General features: G+C 37.7%; 1 protein-coding gene across 1 annotated transcript in view; it reads right to left on the minus strand.

Moving 5' to 3' along the window:
- Positions 1 to 22516, minus strand: part of LOC107571502 (voltage-dependent P/Q-type calcium channel subunit alpha-1A-like) — a 124377-nt gene that overhangs the window by 81101 nt on the left and 20760 nt on the right. Inside the window, exons 4-10 of the mRNA XM_016257821.1 lie at positions 9938 to 10029; positions 8788 to 8940; positions 8479 to 8666; positions 5147 to 5250; positions 2940 to 3055; positions 2673 to 2729; positions 2240 to 2314 (exon numbers count right to left, since the gene is read on the minus strand). Of these exons, the coding sequence (XP_016113307.1) occupies positions 2240 to 2314; positions 2673 to 2729; positions 2940 to 3055; positions 5147 to 5250; positions 8479 to 8666; positions 8788 to 8940; positions 9938 to 10029 (785 nt within the window). The remainder of the gene's footprint in view (positions 1 to 2239; positions 2315 to 2672; positions 2730 to 2939; positions 3056 to 5146; positions 5251 to 8478; positions 8667 to 8787; positions 8941 to 9937; positions 10030 to 22516) is intronic.

The following is a 22516-nucleotide window of genomic DNA, read 5'->3' on the forward strand; positions in this document are numbered from 1 at the left end:
TCTTAACCCTACTGTTAGACCTACCTGAAAAACTAAAAAGCTATTTATTTAATTCGAAGGCCTGTCGTTATTTTTTATTTGTGCTATCATAATTCATTTCTTTATTTGTTCTTATTTTATTACTGACTGCTTGCTTCTCATTTTTTATTCAATTCAAAGTTTGAAATCAAGCTATCTCATGCTACTGCACCAAAATTACCCCACTGTAAAATTTTAAAAAACAGAGTGAGCAAAAAAATTGTGAGATAGCTAGTTATAATGGTAATTAAATAATGTTTACATATGAATAAAAGCCTACATTAAAATCTGTCATATAAATTGATCTCTTCATTAGAAATTAGCCTACTGATTGCCACCATTGATGGACAACATTTTTTAATAATAATTTGTGCTATCATTATTAATTTCTTTATTTGTTCTTATTTTATTACTGACTGCTTGCTTCTCATTTTTTATTCAATTCAAAGTTTGAAATCAAGCTATCTCATGCTACTGCACCAAAATTACCCCACTGTAAAATTAAAAAAAACAGAGTGAGCAAAAAAATTGTGAGATAGCTAGTTATAATGGTAATTAAATAATGTTTACATATGTATAAAAGCCTACATTAAAATCTGTCATATAAATTGATCTCTTCATTAGAAATTAGCCTACTGACTGCCACCATTGATGGACAAATGTTTTTAATAATATTAAAAATATCTGTGACATTATATTCTGCAGTTCTTCCCTGTTGTACCGAATATCTATACTTTTCAAATTATCATATCGAAGTTAGAAATTCAAATATTGTGACAAAATTAATTTTGTAGGGTGCCACAAGTTTGTTAAAATTTCCAAAGGGTGCCGCGACTCAAAAAAAAGTTTGGGAAATACTGATATGGACCATTATTTTAAAGTGAAAAACACGTTAACCCCTCAGTAATTACTCACAAGTAAATTAATAAGTTATTTAACATATTTTATTTCTGACATACTGTACAGTCATACATTTGTGATATTTTACCAGTAGGTCTTTTGGAGTGGGATACATTGATAATCATAATTGTGAACTAATTCAATCATCAAGTACATTTTCATTTTTATTATTATTCTATGTTTAAGTTTGAACATCCATCCTTTAGTAAGAGTAGTAGTCACAATTTTAAAATGTAGCCGACTTATTTGGGGGATATCAAGTTCCACAAAGAACCCAATTGTTCACTTTTAAGATGTTATGTTGTGATTAGTAATTAATTGGTTATTATTTATTAACTGGTCATAGTTCACAAGTAGTTCTCAATGAGGATATGTTTATTTAATAATTATCAAATATCTAATAAGGAACTACCTTTGTCCTAAATTTGCTACTACTTACTGCTTAGTTAATCTTGCTTCTCTATTAGTTAATAGTATTAAGTTAAATGTTAATGTAGTACTACCTATTACTTCCTGCATAGTTACTTGTTAAGAACGGACCATTATTCTAAAGCGTTACCTTTTAAAGAATACCAAAAACTAACATGCGTTTTAATGGTAATTTTTATGGCAATACCCCACTGATCAACCTTGAGCCAACAACTTATATAAATGTACAACTGTATTTGTGTGTTTTCTGTTTAACTCAAACGCACCTATATCTCCATCTCCATCCTCTGCATCGAGCAGGTCTGTTTTATTCTTCTTGATGGTAGGCCTCCTCCGCGAGCCTGAGTGTAACAGACCATAGTCACTCATTTCTAACATACTCACAGACAGCCTAATCCTTTAGTAAGAGTAGTAGTCACAATTTTAAAATGTAGCCGACTTATTTGGGGGATATCAAGTTCCACAAAGAACCCAATTGTTCACTTTTAAGATGTTATGTTGTGATTAGTAATTAATTGGTTATTATTTATTAACTGGTCATAGTTCACAAGTAGTTCTCAATGAGGATATGTTTATTTAATAATTATCAAATATCTAATAAGGAACTACCTTTGTCCTAAATTTGCTACTACTTACTGCTTAGTTAATCTTGCTTCTCTATTAGTTAATAGTATTAAGTTAAATGTTAATGTAGTACTACCTATTACTTCCTGCATAGTTACTTGTTAAGAACGGACCATTATTCTAAAGCGTTACCTTTTAAAGAATACCAAAAACTAACATGCGTTTTAATGGTAATTTTTATGGCAATACCCCACTGATCAACCTTGAGCCAACAACTTATATAAATGTACAACTGTATTTGTGTGTTTTCTGTTTAACTCAAACGCACCTATATCTCCATCTCCATCCTCTGCATCGAGCAGGTCTGTTTTATTCTTCTTGATGGTAGGCCTCCTCCGCGAGCCTGAGTGTAACAGACCATAGTCACTCATTTCTAACATACTCACAGACAGCCTAAAATATTAAAACATAACCGATAAATAGATTAACAGAAAGGAGACTAAATGAGACAACTAGGAAGTGTAGTGTGTCTATCACATGTCTGCTACAGATGGACGGCCCATGGAGACGTGCTCATGAACACTACATTAACTGTGCATATGGACATGAAGTATACAATATCACCCCCTCAGCAAGCCAACACGCTATTGATATCTCTCTTCCTTACAATGGAAAATCAACACCTAGTCCCAGTGAGGGAGCAAACAGAGGCGGAGAGGGGGATGAAAAGGAAGGAAGGATGGAGGAGGTCACATAAATACCGTCAAAGGGTATCCGGTCATCTGGGTCATTGTCCTCGTCAGCCAAAATCACCTCTTCTGTACACAATCAAAAAAGATTCAAATCAAACCACTGGAAAAGTCAGGAAAATGGGGACAAGTTGTGATGCTTAATGAAACATTTTGTATGTTATCAGCACATTTTAATACTGTGTAAAGACATCCATATCAAAAGAGACAAGCTACTGTCTGAATTATTGGCTTTAGCTTCTCTCTGGAGTATTTAATGGCTCTTTCTATGGCATTTACCTGCTTTGCAGATCCACTCCAGATATCCGTTCAGCTCTCTCTCTATCTGCTGCTGGCGCTTCAGCTTAAGAAACTCACTCCTGTTCTCCACACGCTCCCTTTCTTTGGCAAACTCTCTGTATCACATACACATGCATACAAACAATTGCTCATCAACGGATGAACACAAAATGCACATACACACTAGTTAAATGCAGATACACTTTACAATCTTTGGCCATTTTGAGATCATCAGAATTACGGGATAGCTGCCTTCTTGATTGATGCTATGGAGGTCCGCATATGACATGGTGAAATTACAAGATATCTTAGCCACAAATTAACAATTAATTCCCACTACTTAATTAATTGCCCTGTTTTAGTTCAACTGTGGCCATGTTATACTGACTAAATTAAAACAAGGGAACAAATGAACAGTGGCGGCTCATCGGGGGAAGCAGGGGAGGCACAGCTTCCCCATAATTTTGAGGTGAAAATGGGAGGAGGACGATTTAATGTTAATAAAATTCACAATTCATTTCAGTTCATGTCTCAGAATGTGTATTTTTTGTTTGTAATAACGTGAAAGCGCTGCTTTTGTATCACGAATGTGCCTAATCTGCTGATGTAATTACAACCGCTAATGATAGAGAAGGGGAGGGGGAGGCCGGGGGAGAACTGAGCTCTCGTGCAAAAAAAAAATCAGCCAATCAGCATTGAGTGTTCACTTTCAGCGCTGAGGAGTGTTGAGAAAAGAACCCTCGCAAGGGAGGCTAGCCACCCTTCTGGTATATCAACCAATCATCACAGAGACGTAAATTACATGATATTAGTTTGAACGTCTGCCGCTGCGCTGATAATGTACCAAGTACTTATGATGAGTAGCAATATTGAATATTTGATCGCCAACAGATTTACCAAGCTCTCATTTAAACAGTATATATACAAATTTAGGGAAAACAGCCTAAGCTGGATATAGGCTACAGCAGTCGGCTTAATTAAATGGCACAGACACAGACTTTTAAGAAGGGATGGATGTTTGCTTCAAGTGATAGGCCAGGTAAGTGAAATTATATTATCTTGCTGTATGTATGTCCTTTTCTTTATGTTTTCTGACCAAAAGCAACCAAAAAGCCATTTTAAAGTGGTTAAGCAAATAATAATAATAATAAAAAAAATAGGCAGGGATCCCAGACAAATACAATTAGTGTGCCTCCTCTATTTTAAAACCCACGAGCCGCCACTGCAAATGAATAAGATGGGAACTAATTCTATTACACCTATTTTTTCTTCTGCGTGTCAAACGTGAGACGTAATTAACATAAGATATTTAGGCATAATTCTAAGCATTTTCAGCTTTGGATGTCAATATTTTTGAGGGACTTTTTAATAAAGAATGTGCAAATTAAATTAAATTCACTGATTTTATGTACATCTACACACTTAAAAATAAAGGTGCTTCACTATGCCATAGAAGAACCTTTTTGTCTAAATGGTTCCATAAAGAACCTTTAACATCTGAAGAATCTTTCTGTTTTACAAAAGGTTCTTTGTGGCGAAAAAAGGTTCTTCAGATTATAAAAAGGTAAGAAAGAAATGGTTCTTTAAAGAACCTTTGACTGAATGATTCTTTGTGGAACCAAAAATGGTTCTTCTATGGCATCGCTTGAAGAACCTTTTGAAGCACCTTTATTTTTAAGAGTGTAATTAATTAACGTATATTAAACAATGTCTGAGATAACGCAAAAAATCTGGGATTCAAAATCTAATATAAATCTGAAAATAAATGTTTAAATTTCAAAAACTTCAAAACAAAAAAAAGACAAAATGATTCTAAAATGATTGAAATATTCTACACTAATTCACTAATAAAGTAAGAAAATTTGTGACACTGACATATGATCTTTTGTACAAAAAAATTCACATTTCTTTCCACAAAATCACAATATGCTGCTCACTCAGTTCTTCTGCTGATGATATAATAAAAAAATATATAAGGGAAAAAATATAATTGTAACTGTGAAATATTTTTAATCTAAAGTAATTTTCATTTGTGGTACACTAGATATCACACAATACATTTTTAAAACATAATATCCACAAACTGTATATTTTCACATATAATCCACAAAACTATCAAATCAGACAATGCACCAAGACTGTAGACCTGAAAAAATGGCAGAGCTGAATTTGAGAAGAGCTCCCACTCTCTGAGAGATGTTTCTCACCCTGACAGCACACCCAGCACAAGATTGAGCATGAAGAAGGAGCCGATGATGATGAGGGGGATGAAGTACATCCAGTTCCATGCACTCCCTGAAGCATCATTGCTCTGTAACAGCATAAAACATCCCAGTCAGTACCATGAGGCACACATCCAAACATTTTTTTCCTCTCTCCAGCTGAGAGTACAGTTTGTTCATCTGGTTTTCTTTGTGTTTGTCTTCCCAAGACTCTCCACAGCTCACTTCCAGTTGCATCAAGTAGAAAGACATCAGATTGTTTGCTGTTTTTATTTGGTATTTTTTATAAGGTGATGGGAAATTTGACCCCACTAACAGAGGATGAGAACATCTATGACAGAACCGTGGCAGATCCTAGGACACCATGTACCATGCGACGTGCAACCTGAGAATGGCAACCATCTGGCTGGGGCTGCTTCATCTGTGGTACACACAGCTGGGTGCTCGGCACCGCTGCACCCTGTCACTGCAGAGAGGAACAAATGGGCAGCCATCTTGTGTGGCATTGCTCCACTGGCTGCCTCTAGGGAAGAAGCTCAGGCTACAAATGCCCAGATCGAAACAGCCCACAAGTGCTGCTTTAGAAAAAATGCAGATGATGTTACAATCTCTGCACATTTTGGTATTTAAGCATTTCAAGAGGACACATTTTGTTTCAAAGGGATAGCTCACCCAAAAATGAAAACTGTGTCATCATTTACTTATATTCATGCCATTCAAAACCTGTATTGACATTCTTTCTTCCATGGAATGCAAAAGATGTTTAGCAGAATGTCCAGGATACTCTCTTCCATAGTGAAAGTGGATGGGGAACAAGGGTTGTCAAGCTCAAAAGGACACAAAAAGCACCATTAAAGAATCATAAAAGTAGGCCATATGGCGTGTGCATTAGGGCTGCATGATAAATCGCATGCGATATTTAACGCGCATCTTGTCAGTAAAGTAAAAAAGAATATCTTGTCTTTCACATGGAGCAGCATTAACTAAACAGAGCCGTTGTTCACTGACAAGCTGTGCAAAACATGCGCAAAATATGATCGTGGTTTTGCGCAGCTTGTCAGTGAACAACGGCTCTGTTCAGTAAATGCTGCTCCATGTGAAAGCCCGCACGTGATGTAGATTTACCGCTGATTACAGAACCGGCTTTACTGACAAGATGCGCGTTAAATATCGCATGCGATTTATCGTGCAGCCCTAGTGTGCATTATTTTTCATGTGTTCTGAAGCTTACAATAGCTGTGTATGAGGAACAGACTGAAAGTTGTTGTCATTCATTGAAAATCTAACACTTTCACTGATTGTAAAAAGCAGCCTGGAAATTCTGCTAAATATTTCCATTTGCATTCCAAAAAACCCATAAGTCATATGGGTTTGGAACTCATATCTGAAGTAAACTAGCTCATCCTTTAAGGATATTTTAAAATAACCCAGCTGAATCTGCTGAGATCTTCAGATTTTATTTTCTATTTACATTTATGCATTTTGCAGACGCTTTAATGCAAATCGAAAAGAACTAAAGCAATTTGTCAAAGAACCAACAATATTTGTAATATCCAATGGCATTTTGTTGTAGCTATGCCCCATCGTCTTCCTCCCTGTCCTTTTTTCTGTCTCCCTTGATCTGCCCCATTTCCTTTTCGTCCGCTCCTTCAATCTATCTGCATGTCTGAGAGCTCAGAAAGCCGCAGTATGTACTGCTGCTTTTTTGCAATTAAATTTTCATAGGGTTCTTTCTCAGCAGCTGTAAGAATAACTTCAGTTGAGCAGGATCTATTATATATAGAGCCCCATTCACCGGAGAGAGGAAGGAAACAGGAGGAAGAAAAAAGCTGGGGCAAGTAAAAATTGGGGGTACAGCGAGCCAAGCAGCAAGAGTAATAAAAAGAAAGCAGGGATAAAAATACAGTAAGACCAAATAAGGGATGACGTAAGAGATGACGTCATCTGATTGGGCTGTACAGAACTGCAAGCCTTAGTCATATGGAATCACCATCCTCAGGCTAATTCTAATTGGCAAGATAATTTCTAAAAACAAACCTTTAATCCTTCAGGTAAATCTGCTGTTGATTTGTGAGATGGATTGACGTGGCATTGGGATTAAACTGGTCTCTGAGGTAACATCATTAGTTTGTGAAAACCTTGAACAAAGCATTGACATCACTGCCCTATTTTCTGTCACAGAGGGCGGGTGAACTCACCGGAAACAGCGCTCTCTGTTCAGAGTGGACAGGCTGGCCACGAGCGATAAGCCTATAAATGCACTGCACCGTCTTTGACTCTATAAGGCGATTTTTTGCTTACTGTTTGTCTGCGACTGAAAGATACAGGGGATGTGGATTAGGTGGGGCTGTTCAGTCCCTTAGATTGGTTACTTTCTAATAATCTTTAAGTAAAAGAAATTAGTAATCCTCTACGCTGAAGATTAATCAAAACCAAAATAATATAGGATGAAGGGGTTAAAAGGTGAGGCCCACCTATTTCAAGCCCATCTGAGACAAAAGTGTTTTTTACACTTCATGCACAATGAGTGCTGTGCTGCTATAATATATATTAAAAAGAAATGAATACTTTTTTTCAACAAGAATGCAACTGATCAAAAGTGACAGTAAAACCTTTTACACTGTTGCAAAAAATGTCTTATTCCAATAAATGCTGTTCTTTTCAACTTTCTATTTATCCAAGAATTCGGAAGGCATCCCAGTTTCCACAAAAATATTAAGCAGCACAACTGTTTTCAACATTGTAATAAGAAATGTTTCTTGAGCAGTAAATCAGCATATTAGAATGATTTCTGAAGGATCATGTGACACTGAAGACTGGAGTAATGATGCTGAAAATTCAGTTTTGCCATCACTGGAATACATTACATTTTAAAATATATTAAAACAGAAAACATTAATACTTAAAATTGCTCACAATTTCCCAATTAACTGTTTTTATTGTATTTTTGATCAAGCAAATGAACAGTAGTGTGTAGTGTGTGTATGTAGTGTGTATGCATGTATGTATAAGCACTTTAGAACAATCAGAACTGAACATTTCTCTTGAAACGTTCTCTTGTAATTCATGTGAATAATAATTTAAGTATTCAAGTCATTCAATCATTGAAAAACATAAAATTTTCCTCATAAAAAGTGACTCATAAAATAAGATTTTGGTCACCTCCAGTATTAACACAGGTATTCAGATTACACTGCAAATCAAAATAAATCATTGCTTAGTGCTACTCCTGATATGTTCTGTTTGGGGTCTATTTAAGCGTAAGTCAAAAAATCCAATTAGGAAGCTCTTTAGTGAAGTTTTGCAATGTGACTTACATAGTATAACAGGTCAGTCCAGCCCTCCATGGTGATGCACTGGAAGACTGTGAGCACGGCAAACAGGATGTTGTCAAACTGGGTAATTCCATAGTTAGGTCCAATCCAGTACTTTTTACATTCTGTTCCATTAGGACACGTCCGAGCGGGAGCCTCTTTCCCACACGGAAACTCCTCCCGGATCTCATCTATCAGAAAGAAAAGGTATTTTTTTCAGACATAATTAAATTGGTCTATTTCTGATAGTGACAGTTTTGGAGATCATGAATGAATAAGTCTGCGAGTGAGAACAAGCACATAGAGGCCTACCGGTGATTTTGTCAAAGCAAGTAGTGTGAAATTTGCCCATGTAGAACTCCAGACCAATGATGGCGAACATGAGGATGGCAAAGAAGAGCAACAGACCGATCTGCAGCAGAGGGATCATGGCCTTCATGATGGATTTAAGCACAACCTGCAAGCCTGGAAGAAAAGAAAGAGAGCAAGCATATTGAAATTGTCAACGGCTTTAGTTTAGTTTAGGTTTTTTTTTTCACAGCATTAAATTGAATTGCAAAGCTTGGCAGAGGCTATAATGGGCACAAAGGGTATAACGTAAACTGATAGCTATCGTACTTCAAATACACTGCATCAGCATCATAAAAGCAATCCTTATTCTGCACTATATTCAACTCTATTCAGGTCATGTGATAGTTTTATTTGAGGAACCTAACAGAATTGAACCCTCCCCTTTAACCGAGCTCTCATATCACATTTGCAGGTGCATTTTTAAACACATCAAACTGGTCATGTGACATGCCATGTGTCTTCAATGAGATCAAACCTAGTGTGATGCATCCAGTGAAGGCATTTTTTTTAGTACAAATCACATCAGAATATTTAAGTGATTTAAATAGCCAGTTGTTGAAGTGTGTCTTGGTGCTCCAACTGTCCAGGTTTTATGATCATGACACCATCTTTTTTCAAATTTTAGTATCGGCGCCTGTGATTAAAGTTTTATCAATTACAGCTCTTTCATGGATGTTGGCTTTGTGAAGTTCTCTGTGGATGGTTTTTGTGGATACAGTGTCTCCAAGGTGAAAAATAAAAGTTTGCTGTCACTTTCCTTCAGTAGTTCTGAAACCCTTATTGGTGTTCGATAGTCCCTATCACTCACTTTCAGTTTTCACCCACTATTCTTCTTTGCTGATAAAGTCTTACTATGCTTCGTGTACACAGTTATGATCATAAAGACTTTTGTTCTTAAAAACAAAAAAAATGGGCTGTTACAGTCACAGAAGCTCATGCTAAACGGCCTCCCAAGATTTGACCTTTTTGGAAGTCTGACAAGTCACCCTTTCACCCATAGCTTGTACTAGCCTACACAAATTATATTAACCCCTATAATAATGGGAGTTCACATTAGTTTGTCCAACACCTGTACATATACATGAGGAAATGATGACAAAATGTTACTCACTGGGAATCCCAGACACCAGTTTGAGGGGTCTCAACACTCGAACAGCACGCAGCGTCCTCAGATCAAAGTCTGAGCCCACTGTGGACAGGATTCTGGAGAGACAAGAAAAGACTAAGTCAGTTTAAGTTTAACCTAGGATATTGTGGTAAACAGCAGCCCTTCCACTCATACAGGATTTGCTTTTAGTGACAGTTTAGCTTTTTTTGAATCAAGAAAAGCATGTGTAAAGGCAGACAAAGGTGCTTAACCCAGGCTCATGTAAACCTATTTGCATCCAGACTAAACTAATGCCCATTCTGAACGCTGATAAAGTGAAAATCCTAAATGACCATACAGTACTAAGGCTTCCCCTGGTCAGATGTCTACAGTATGTGAATCCAAAACTATGGGCTCAAAGAAAATAAGCAATGGGGACTAACGGTTTCAGAGAGGATGGCACACACTGCCCGTCCCCCCGCAGAGTGAATGTCAAGAGGTCCATGCGCAGAGAATAGAGATAAATGTGGATACCGCTGCTTTGTATTTATATGACCTTTATTTGTGCAGGAAAGTCACTGGAAACTGATTCTCTTCAGTTATGACATGCAGAGAAGAACAAAGATGTGATTCCAACTGAATCGATACAGCATCGCTGCTAGTGATACATATGACACAGGAAATTTAATCAACATTCATACCCACAGCTGCAGCAGTAAAATATCAGTTTTTAAATCCACGTGTTTCTGGCGACAGCTCACAACCTAAATCAGCTTCAATGGGCATGGCATATAGGACAATGACCCTTGACATATTACAACCTGTCTAAAACTGCTTTGATATGAGTGTCGACCGCTGCCTTCATCTTTGTGTTCAACAGAACAAACTAAAAGCAAAACAGGACAGAAAAAAAGCAACGTACGGACATAGGAGAGGCTGAAGGAGGACTGGTTATGCAGTTAATATTAATGTAAATTACTTAGGATGGACAGAAAGCCAAATGAGAAAGAAAGGGGGAGAGAGAGAATGAACAGAGCGGGGGAGGAGGTGAAGAAAGAGAGCCAAAGGGGGTTGGATGAGGAAGAGGGAACAGTGAAAGGGGAGGAGCTGAATGAGAGTGAGAGGAAGATGCTGAGTGGCTGATTTATTCCCATCTCTCTTCGTCTATTTATAGAGCTGCAGTCTGAGAGCCACCACTGTCAGCTGTACCTGACTTATTATACAACACTTTCTCTCCCGTTCTCTAACACACTCACGCACTTGTTTTTCTATGAGGGTGGGAACTTTTCATTGACTTCTACTGTTTTATAATGAGCTAATGCTACTTTTGGTTCGCAACCCTGTTCCTAACCTTCACACAAACCCTTATATTTCCATTAAGGTTATCCTTCATTCTTCATGGTTATACAGATTCTTCAAAAAATATCTTCTTTTGTGTTCAGCACAAGAAAGAAATTAATACAGGTTGGGGACAACATGTGAGTGAGTAAATAATGACAAAAATTAAATTTTTGGGTGAACTATCCCTTTAATGACAAGCGGCAGCATGTTTATTTCTATTAGTCTGCTGTCGCTTTAAGACACGCAACTAATATACAGGCACGCATTCGTTTTTCTCTCAACTGTTTACTTTCATTTTAGAAATAACCAACTGTGCTTATATGTAAACCTTGTGTGTTTTAGACACTATTAGCACAATCAGACGTGAAAGATAACTTAGTCCAGAAATCAGGTGCTGTTTGACAGGCTTTTTAGTGTGTGCATGCTTCAGGTGTATGCGCTCAGAAAAAGTGCATGTCAGAACAGCACTCGAATGAAATGTTTAACCAACAAGGCTTTAAAGGGCACCTATTATGCAATTTAATTTTTGGGTGAACTATCCCTTTAATGACAAGCGGCAGCATGTTTATTTCTATTAGTCTGCTGTCGCTTTAAGACACGCAACTAATATACAGGCACGCATTCGTTTTTCTCTCAACTGTTTACTTTCATTTTAGAAATAACCAACTGTGCTTATATGTAAACCTTGTGTGTTTTAGACACTATTAGCACAATCAGACGTGAAAGATAACTTAGTCCAGAAATCAGGTGCTGTTTGACAGGCTTTTTAGTGTGTGCATGCTTCAGGTGTATGCGCTCAGAAAAAGTGCATGTCAGAACAGCACTCGAATGAAATGTTTAACCAACAAGGCTTTAAAGGGCACCTATTATGCCCAAAATGTAATATAAGTCTCAGGTGTCCCCAGAATGTGTCTGTGAAGTTTCAGCTCAAAATACCCCACAGATAATTTATTATACTATTTTGAAAATGCCTATTGTGAGTGGAAGCAGAAACACGCTGTTTTCTTGCCTGTATCTTTAAATGCAAATGAGCTTCTGCTCCCCGCCCGTTTTCCAGAATAAGGCTGTGACTTTACAGCTCGTACCTCAAATACTATGACAAAAAACATCTGTTTGGTTTTGATTAACATGTATATCATGCTGAAATCATGCGTTTTAAAGCCATATCAGTTTGAACTTCTGATATAGGGTTTTCTGCGCGCACACATCCGAAGCACGTGCAAAGGTTTGTGTTTGTGGAACGATGCGGGGGGGTGTTTGCAGAACGATGTATGTTAAAAGCACACGTCCAGTTTTGTGTGAGTGAAGGAAATCCACTTGGGAGTGGAGAGATTCGTCCTCGCGCACATGGATCTCGTAACATTATGCGCTCTCGACATTGTCATTAAGATCACACTATAACATCTGTTTGGTTTTGATTATCATGTATATCATGCTGAAATCATGCGTTTTAAAGCCATATCAGTTTGAACTTCTGATATAGGGTTTTCTGCGCGCACACATCCGAAGCACGTGCAAAGGTTTGTGTTTGCGGAACGATGCGGGGGGGTGTTTGCAGAACGATGTATGTTAAAAGCACACGTCCAGTTTTGTGTGAGTGAAGGAAATCCACTTGGGAGTGGAGAGATTCGTCCTCGCGCACATGGATCTCGTAACATTATGCGCTCTCGACATTGTCATTAAGATCACACTATAGAAACCGCCTAAAATTTGAAATTTACAAAAACAAGCCTATGGCAAGACATTTGGTAGGGGGGGCACCTGGGGTGGCCAGCCAAGTTTCAGGGGGGGGCGGTGCCACCCTTGGCCACCACGTAGACACGCCCCTTTTGCAGAGAAAGGCTTACCAAGAAGAAGTTACTGGGTTGTTTTTTTTCACCTTTTCTGGGTTGGTAGATGCACCGGAGACCCGATTATAGCACTTGTACACGGAAAAAGTCAGATTTTCATGATATGTCCCCTTTAAAGCACATGCAAATAATGTACTTTTGTGATTGTGTGAAGTGCAGAGTACCTGAGTGTTACTCTACCGCTGGGTAACATTTAATGTGAATGAAAGTCACGTTGTACAGTATATTGAGACGGAAGCACCAGAATTGCAACTGATAGAATGTGCGCTGTAGCACGATACTACAATATTTCTTCAAAAGCAGATCGTGGAGACATTTTAATCATCCACGATCAAAAATCAATCAAAGATCAAAGTCATATTGCACACTCCTACCTAATGGCTTGAGTTAACATTTTTAATGACCCTAAAAAAAAAAGAAAAAAAGGTTACACTTTATTTTAAGGTGTCCTTGTTACAGTGTAATTATACATATAACGTCTCGGGTTACTTATGTAACCATGGTTCCCTGAGTAGGGAACGAGACACTGCGTCCTCTAGGGGTCGCTATGGGGAACGCCTCGTCGTGACTCGTATCTGAAGCATACATTGAAAAAACACCAACTCGTTGGCCGGCGACAGCCATGACGTCACTACCGGTGCGACTACAGTATAAATCGGTGTCGGGAGCTACACATCGTTCACTTCTTCGTCTGAAGCTTGCGTCCGCAGCATGGCAAGAAACCTAGAGGACGCAGTGTCTCGTTGACGAGGCGTTCCCCATAGCGACCCCTAGAGGACGCAGTTCGAAGTTCCCATGAAAGGTAACTACTGAGTAATATTAATTAACTACATGTACTTACTATATGGTTAGGGTTAGGATTTGGGTTTGGCTTAGGGCTACTTGCATGTAATTATGCAATATTAATTGTTATTATAATGTACATGTAACATGTGTAACACGGACACCTTAAAATAATGTGATACCAAGAAAAAAAGGGGAAAAAAGAAGAGGCAGACACACAGCCAAACCAGATCAAATAAAGTAATAAATTAATGTGCTGTTCATAAAAACATAACAAAATAGGGCTAGCAGTTAGTGTACATGTGCAGTGTACATAAAATAAAATAAAATAAACCACCTAGCTAGAGGCACCCAGGTAATCTAAGTTTAAGACCCCCACACTGTAAAGATACATAAAGTGTCTGTTCTTTCCACTAGGCTGGGTGTGCTGAGAGAGATGCCTTGCTGTTTTGAGCTTGGGAGGATTAGCAAGGTGAACAGTGGGTGTGTGGGCTCCATTGGAGCCCCCATAGAACCTGGCAGATTGGGTTTATGGGATACAGAGGAGGACTCACAGGTGTCTACACTGCACTGACAGGGGGCAGCCCACTGGGAGGCATCTGCCAATCCATCTCACCACAATCCCAGACACGCACTGTGAGTGTGGGAGAATGTGTACGGCTGGGAGTAAGAGAAAAAAGAAGGGAAGTGAGGGAAAGTGTTGTTGTTGTTTTTGTAACAATGGATGTAAATGTAGGTCAGTGTTGCTACTAGTCAAAGCACTACCGTTTAGTTTCCAGTGCTCTACAGATACTGTACCAGCAGTGAAGTCAAAAATACATTCAAGTTTTTTGTTTGTTTAGAGAGCCGATGAGGATGACTCTCACCACAATACACAATATCCCCATAGCAACCGGCAATTCCTCATTCAGACCGTTTCTACGGTTACTGGGGCCTTCTCATTCATAACTGTTTCCATGGGAACAAGAGCCATTTCTCATTGATAGAATCTCAGCATCACTGCGCTAACACGGCAAAAGGAGGGGTTTGATGGATTTATAAACATATAGCATTCACACGCTCTACAATCTGTCCAATACACAGTCAGATATTATTTTTTGAAAATTAAACAGACATTATACATGATCTCTATACGTAAAACGGGGAAAACAATCACTCTGAAATATCAACTAAAACATTCTACAGGATTTTATGTGGCCATACAGAAATCAGAAATCCACACACACGTGCATAAACAAAAACCAGACTTTGGTTCCTCAAATGATTCTCATGTTTAAATCCCCTGCCCTGAAGGAGCATTTCAGTGTCCTTTTTTCCCATTTCTCTGTGCATCTACATAGGGTAAAACACACACACACACACACACACACAAATTACTGATATTACTATCCTTGTGGGGACATTTGGTCTCCATAATGTAGGAAATACCAGGTACACACACACACACACACATTAGCAGATGACTAGGTAAGGTGAACTTGACACTAATAAATAAAAAACAAGTTAGTACCATCAATGGTCCCTTTAATATATGTGATAAACTGCATAATAAATAGCATAATTTGTTTTGAAGAATCAATTTTAAGAGTCAATGTTAAGAAGCATTTGTTAACACTAAACGTGAGATTAATAAATATAAAGCATAGAATGAGAAGAGGAGTAATTTGTGATTATAATTATAATTAGCTTTACATTACTTTTGGATGCAATTGCAACCTCAGTCAGGAATGTCAAATATCTTTTGGAATATCTGCATTTCAGTTAATGTATCCGTGGACAAGAAGATCTTTTCACATGATTTTTGCTATTTCAATCATTTAACCATACTGTGTGTGCGTAAATGGTGTATTTATGTACTCTGTGCTTGATGTTGCAGCTGTTTTACATCAAATTTTGATGTTTTGTTCAGCATTTTCTATCAGAAATGAAAGAGAAAAAGGGCTATCAATGTGCGTTATATCAAAGGACCAGGGCTGAGGTGTTGAGAGGGGACATATCATTTCATCTTCAAAGTGCTCCTCAGCTAAAAAAGACACATCCGCCATTTACCCACCACAGCAAAGAGAGAACAGCTGTGAAGAGAGAGAGAGAATATCAGCGTGTGAGGAGAGAGAGAGAGTTCTTATGTCTCAAGGCTTTGCTGGATGATTGATCATCTGCAGTAGTGAAAAACAGGTTACTGCAGCAGCTCCTGCACAGACTGCTCTCATTGGCTTGCTCTATTTCTCCTCTCTCTCTGTCCTCTCGCTCTCTTTCTCACACACACACACACACACACATATATATATATATATATACACACAAGCCACTGCTTGCATCTTTCCCTTTCCCTTCTCTTTCTTCTCGCTAAACCCTAGGAAACATGGAAAGACAAACCCAATATCACACTGCAGTTCATTCCACCAGCCATAGCAGCTGCTCTCGCTCGCTTTCTCAGTCTCTCTTACTCGCTTCCCTTCCTCTTTCACCCTTGCTTATGATGTATTTGTTTTTCATCTAAATACATTTTGAGGCATACAAACACACATCTGTTAAACATGACAACTGCTCAACCTACTTCAAACGCTCACTGTGCACATTATAAAGACTCAGAATGGAGTGAGAAAAGAAAATGGCTGCAGCAGGCAAACAGGGCTATAGCTCTCCTCTCTACTGCAGCCAACACACCCTCTGACCCATTTACACACACACACACACACACACACAGTCTCAGAAAGATCAAACAGAAGAATCTTGTTCTGTATGTACACATATACTGTATATACAGAAAACACATGGTATACACACATAACAACTAACACTCATGATTGTGCCCTTACAAAAATACACTATAGCAACCAAAGTATAGTATTAATACAGACATTTTCAAAACACTTATTTTTCTTTTTTTCTTGAATTTTTTTTATTCAAGTTATGTTTTTTCTTTGCTAAATTAGCAAATATGCACATAATAATTAATGATAATTGAGAATTAATAATAATAATAATAATAATAGTTGTTTTTGTTGTCCTTATTATGGTTATTATTAGAGGTATTAATACACCGGGAAAAAATGGTTGTAGAAACTATTTTCATTCAGAAATTGCTAGGAAATTTCACAAACAATGACACCGAAGTGCAAGTTAAATATTGCATTAAACGTGATATTTTTAAGAACAAAAACTGAAATAGTATTTTCTTGTGAAAAGAAAAAAATACTCCAATAGTAATGCTAATAGCAGTAGTATTAATTAGCAATATAAACTAGCATCTTATCTTTATTCACTCTTCATATATTGTATGCTTTTAGTTGAAGATGTACTAATAAGACTTGTGTTCTCAGGTTGCATGTCAACTCTGTTACCATCATATTTTCTCTTTTAAAATAATTATGACACTTACATATTTCCACGTTATATACATAACTGGACGATCATAATGTCAAAACTGCTACCATGATTTTGTACAGTAAAAATTTGATCATTCAAAAGTAAAAGTCTTCAAAAATATCAGCCTTAAATTCTCTTTGAAATGCCTTGTATTATAATAACGTCAACTTAAAACAAAACCGTCAATCCCGTTAGAATGTTATGTTAGCATGTTAAAATTTACTTTGAGTTGCCTTGAGAAGGCACAATGCTATTTATTTGTCCAACAAAACATTAGCAAAAATATCAGCATTAGATTCTCTACAAAACACCTTTAATTTTCGTGCCCTTGAACACAAAGTTTATAATGTCAAAAATCAACCCTGTTACCTTTTCTTATAATTACATGTCCTTGCATTAAGCTTGAGCTGTCTTAAAGGTGCCATAGAATGCATTGATACAATATTTTAAATTGTTCTCTGATATCTACATAGAAGGTATGTGGCTTAGGTAAGGGCAAAAAATCTCCAGAAATGGTTTTACATGTCCATTTACAACCCTAGGATTTGTCCCTAGAATGAAATGGCCTGTTTTTACCTTATTTAAAAGGGTCATGAATAATAATGTTGAGCTCTGCTCTGATTGGCTGTTTCACAGTGTGGCTCAATGTTGAGCTCTGTTCTGATTGGCTGTTTCACAGTGCGGCTCATTTCGGTAGCTCACACAGCATGAAGGAAACACAGGGAAAATATATATTTCAATACTCTCTCTCGCAGTTATATCGTTGGGTAATTATACTGTATATAAAATGCGGGCATCAGGGAGACGCTATTAATATATTTGAATGCACGATCGCTTTTTAATTTCACTTTCGAGATTTGCGACTAACTACAGCGGCAGTACTTAACACACATTTTACAAGATCAGATGCTTGTCAGTGGTGCTCAGGATCTGTTAATCATTCGCCATCATCCTCAGTCATCTCTCCTTACTCTGTTTATGTGTTAAGTGAAATCTTATGTGTTGTAATGTAACAGGCTACTGTTAGCAAGCAGCTAACCATGTCCCTTTAGTGGCTCGCATTATTTTATTAGAATGTGCATTATTTGCTTTCCATGCCTTTCTGAATACAGACACCAACCCATCCCTGCACATCACATCCCCTGCACAGCCTGGAACATAACATTTATTTCCATGATCTGCCATTTTCGCTATTATCCTCGCTTGTTTCTTCACAATACCTGTGCAGAACTTCTGATGATTCGGCTGTGCAGGTTCGGCTGGCGGCTGGCATAGAACATGGGCGGGTATATGCAAATGTTGGGGGCGTAACTATTAGTGATCCCGACTGTAACGTCACAGTCGGTGTTATGTTCTGATTTGCCTATTTTTCAGTGGGTTTTTTTGCATGCACGAGGAAACAATGGTGTTTGAGGCTCACGGTATGTCATTTCCATGTACAGAACTGTTATTATTCAGCTATGCCAAGGTAAATACAGTTTTCCATTCTATGGCACCTTTAAGAAGATACAAAACTATGTATTTGTCTAACAAACATTTAAAATCATACAAAAAATTTACTGGAAAAGGCACCAGGTCCATAGAATGACGCAACCACGAACTGCATGGAAACTCACTAAACACACCTACATACACATCTACCCTCTTCAGGCAAAATGGAGTACAACTTCTCAGAATATGACAGAGCTGAGAATCAGTTCACTGCTGAGCACATCACATGATAAATGTTTTTGCCACACATACCTCATTTTTCACAACACCCATCATGCATTAAACTACCAATAACAGCACATGAGACCCAGCTGTGTGTTAGCAATAATGCTAACTGAGCTACTATGGATGATCAGTCAAGCTTGTGGATTGTAGGTCAACTGGCAATATCTGTCTGAGCCAACCTATTAGCACCTCTGCGTTCAGTCCTAGTTCTCAAAATTACAAACTAAATAGGATGAATGAGTGAATTTGATGTGCGAAGAGAAGGATGGAAAGGCTACAGACAATATGCATACTGGAGAAGAGGCACATTGCTATATAGGCACATTTCTATAACAGTATAGAATATCACTGTATTTTTCAACAGAATCACATACATGTCAGAAGTTTGGGGTCAGTTTTTTTTTTTTTTGTATGCTTTTATCATCAAGGACATATTCAGTTAATCAAAGTGAGTGTAAAGACGTATAATGTGACAAAAATGTATTTCACATAACTGTTCTTTTGAACTTTATATCCATCAGAGAATCCTGAAAAAAAACTACAAATGTTTTAGCACTGATAATCATAAGTTTCTTGAGAACCAAATGAGCACATTAGAATAATTTCTAAAGGATCATGTGACACTGTAATGTAAGTGATGGCAGCATAAAATTCAGCTTTGCCATCACAGGAATAAATTACATTTGAAAATATATTAATATAGAAAAATAATAATATTTCACAGTGGTACTGTTTTACTGTATTTTTTGGTCAAAGAAAATGCAGCCAAAACCCAAACTTCTGAACTGTAACACACAGTACATCATCATCAGATGCAGAAACCCATAAGATCCACATTCAATTTGCTAAACTGATGAATACGAATTATAGAATCTGAGCCTAAATATCAGCATCTACGGTTCTGATTATTTTAAATGTGCAACATAAAAAAAGCCTGTTCACACAGAATTCAGTGCTTATAAAAAAGGAAATTTCCACAAAACCACTTCACATAGCTTGTTACAAAAAAAAAACACCCCATTACTGAATTTTCATTATTAAAAAAAAGGCTGCTTTAAGCATTAAGGATACCATCATGCTTAATGCAGCCTTAATTCTACTGTATATTACCATTAAAAGAAAATTACGCAGTTAAAAAACGGAATAATTTAATAAAGGTGGATTGCTTCATAAAATCTTGATGTGAATACAGCTTATTTAGATAAAACAAACAGACTAACTATGTTATGTGTAAACCTAAACTCCTTACAACAAATGGAAACTGTCAAGATACTTCTACCAGACAAGATATTGGAGTACGAGGACAACAATCTAGGTACAGTGTGTCTAACCATCTGTTTTTCTTATGCTCCTCCCTCTTTCTTTGCAAACAATTGTGATTGTCTATAGCCCTGTGCTGTCCCATCATCCTTCCTCCTGTCTGTTTCTCTTTTTTTCTGTCTTGCTCTCTCTCTGGTGACATTTGTAGCATGTCCTCACTGCTTGTATTCGCAGTGCTGCTCTGATCTAAGCTCACCATGAGCTCATTAGGTCAGGAGAACACAACATCACTTGCCATGCAGTTACAGCTGACATACATACACGTCTACACAAACACGTGCAGAATTTATAAAAAAATAATAATAATAATGGCAAAACATTCACCCATTTTAAAACAGAATATCACAGCAGGCAATATGCCATATTATGAGCATGTTTAAAACACCAACACAGCGATATTAAAGGGGTCCTATTATGCTCTTTTACAAAGTCTTGATTTTGTTTTGGGGGTGTACTAGAACAGGCTCTCATACAAGGTTGTTCGAAAAACACATTATTTTTCACATATTTTACATTATTACAACACCTCTCTCCCCAGTCTGGCATGAACGGCTCAAATAGTTCCTGTATCAAATGAAGGCCCGCCTTCTGAAATACGAAATGTGCTGTGATTGGTTAGCTGGGCCAGTGTGTGTTGTGATTGGCAGCACTCGTCGCCTGGTTGGGAAATGTCATGCCCCTTACCATAGCCGCCTGCTGCGAGCTTCAGTGTAAATATTGCATCAAAATCAAATCAATTTGAGCACGATTTAAACCCGGATGATTGTAACCACTCTAAGTTCGTCTGCCTTGGGAAAGCTAGCGTGTCTCCGACATAGTGATAACACTCGTTGCCTTCTCTAGTGCAGCTCAACCAGGTCTCGTCCCACTCGTCGGTATTTGTGATATCCCAAATCCCGGAAAATATGCGTTGTAGTCCAAACGAGTAGTTCGTTGTAGTTTTTGAAAAGTAATTTCTGTTAAATAAAATATCTCCTTTTGAATTGGACTTTGAGCTTTGTAACTTTGCAGATCTTTTTTATGCTCAAGCAGCAACATTACAGACTAACTAAAGTTGAAAAAGTGAAAAAGCATAATAGGAACCCTATTAAAAAGCTTGTGGGGTAAATTCACTAAACAGTTGCACCACTTTTGCACCTGCGTCTTCCTCACTAGCCACCTGTAATCCAGTTTAACCAGGCGTTATCTGTGCTGGTTTAGCACTACATCAGGTGTATTTAAATTAACTCATTGTCATTATTTTCAGCACAAACATACCTTCTTTCTAATTAGGCTCATTATTAATGCTATCTGCCTGGTGCAATTAATGCTATCACTGCATGTGGAAAGCAGGCATTACCGCGGGAAGTAGGGGTGCTAAAGAAAAAATGGGGGTGCAGTGTTAAAAATAAATAAATAAAATATTTTGTAACAAAAAATAAATAAAACAAATTTTATTAATTTGACTATTCATTAAAATCATAGGGGGGAAAAGCTTAATGACAATAAGCAACAATTGTCGCGTGATGTCACCATGTCCGCATCCGTCATTAAAGATTTAAAAATACACCAGTCAACATGGCGCAAAAACGCATTTCTGATTTTTTTATGAAGCACAAACAAAATAAAAAGAGACCGAGCCTTGAGCTGGCGGATCAGTCGGATAAGGACCTAGAGCCTATGCCTAGTGGGCAGCCAACCAGCAGCAGCAGCTGCAACAGCTCCTCCAAAGAGACCACCACATCAGCCCCAGATCTGGGCCCAGGAGCCGCGCTAATTAAAGGTAACATGAACGTCGCCGCTGCGGCAGTACCAGCACAAAATACTAGCGTTATTGATTTGGTCGAGGCAATCACTCCACACCAACCAGCCAACTTCAGTTTTCCTGGAAGGCAGTTCGGAAAAGAGACATTTTCTCATTCATTCAATACAAACTGGTTCGACAAATGGAGGTGGCTGCATTACATTGAGGAAGGTGATCGCGTTGTCTTTTTTAGCTGTGTAAAAGCAGTGGAACAACATCTCATCTTTACAAAATTAATCTTTACACTACAGAAGTGAAACAGAAAAACACAAAAGCAGCATTTCCACATGTTTACAGACTATTTAATGAGGCTGGGAGGTGGCATGAATGCATTTAAAATCATAATAACAATGTTATGAAATCAATGTTTTAAATATAAAGTTTTGAATAAAGAAATACTAAATGATTTAAATAACTGAAATTATACTTTAAAAATGAAAC

The sequence above is a fragment of the Sinocyclocheilus grahami genome, unplaced genomic scaffold, assembly GCF_001515645.1.
Source record: "Sinocyclocheilus grahami isolate Dianchi unplaced genomic scaffold, SAMN03320097.WGS_v1.1 scaffold1603.1, whole genome shotgun sequence".
Lineage (NCBI taxonomy): Eukaryota > Metazoa > Chordata > Actinopteri > Cypriniformes > Cyprinidae > Sinocyclocheilus > Sinocyclocheilus grahami.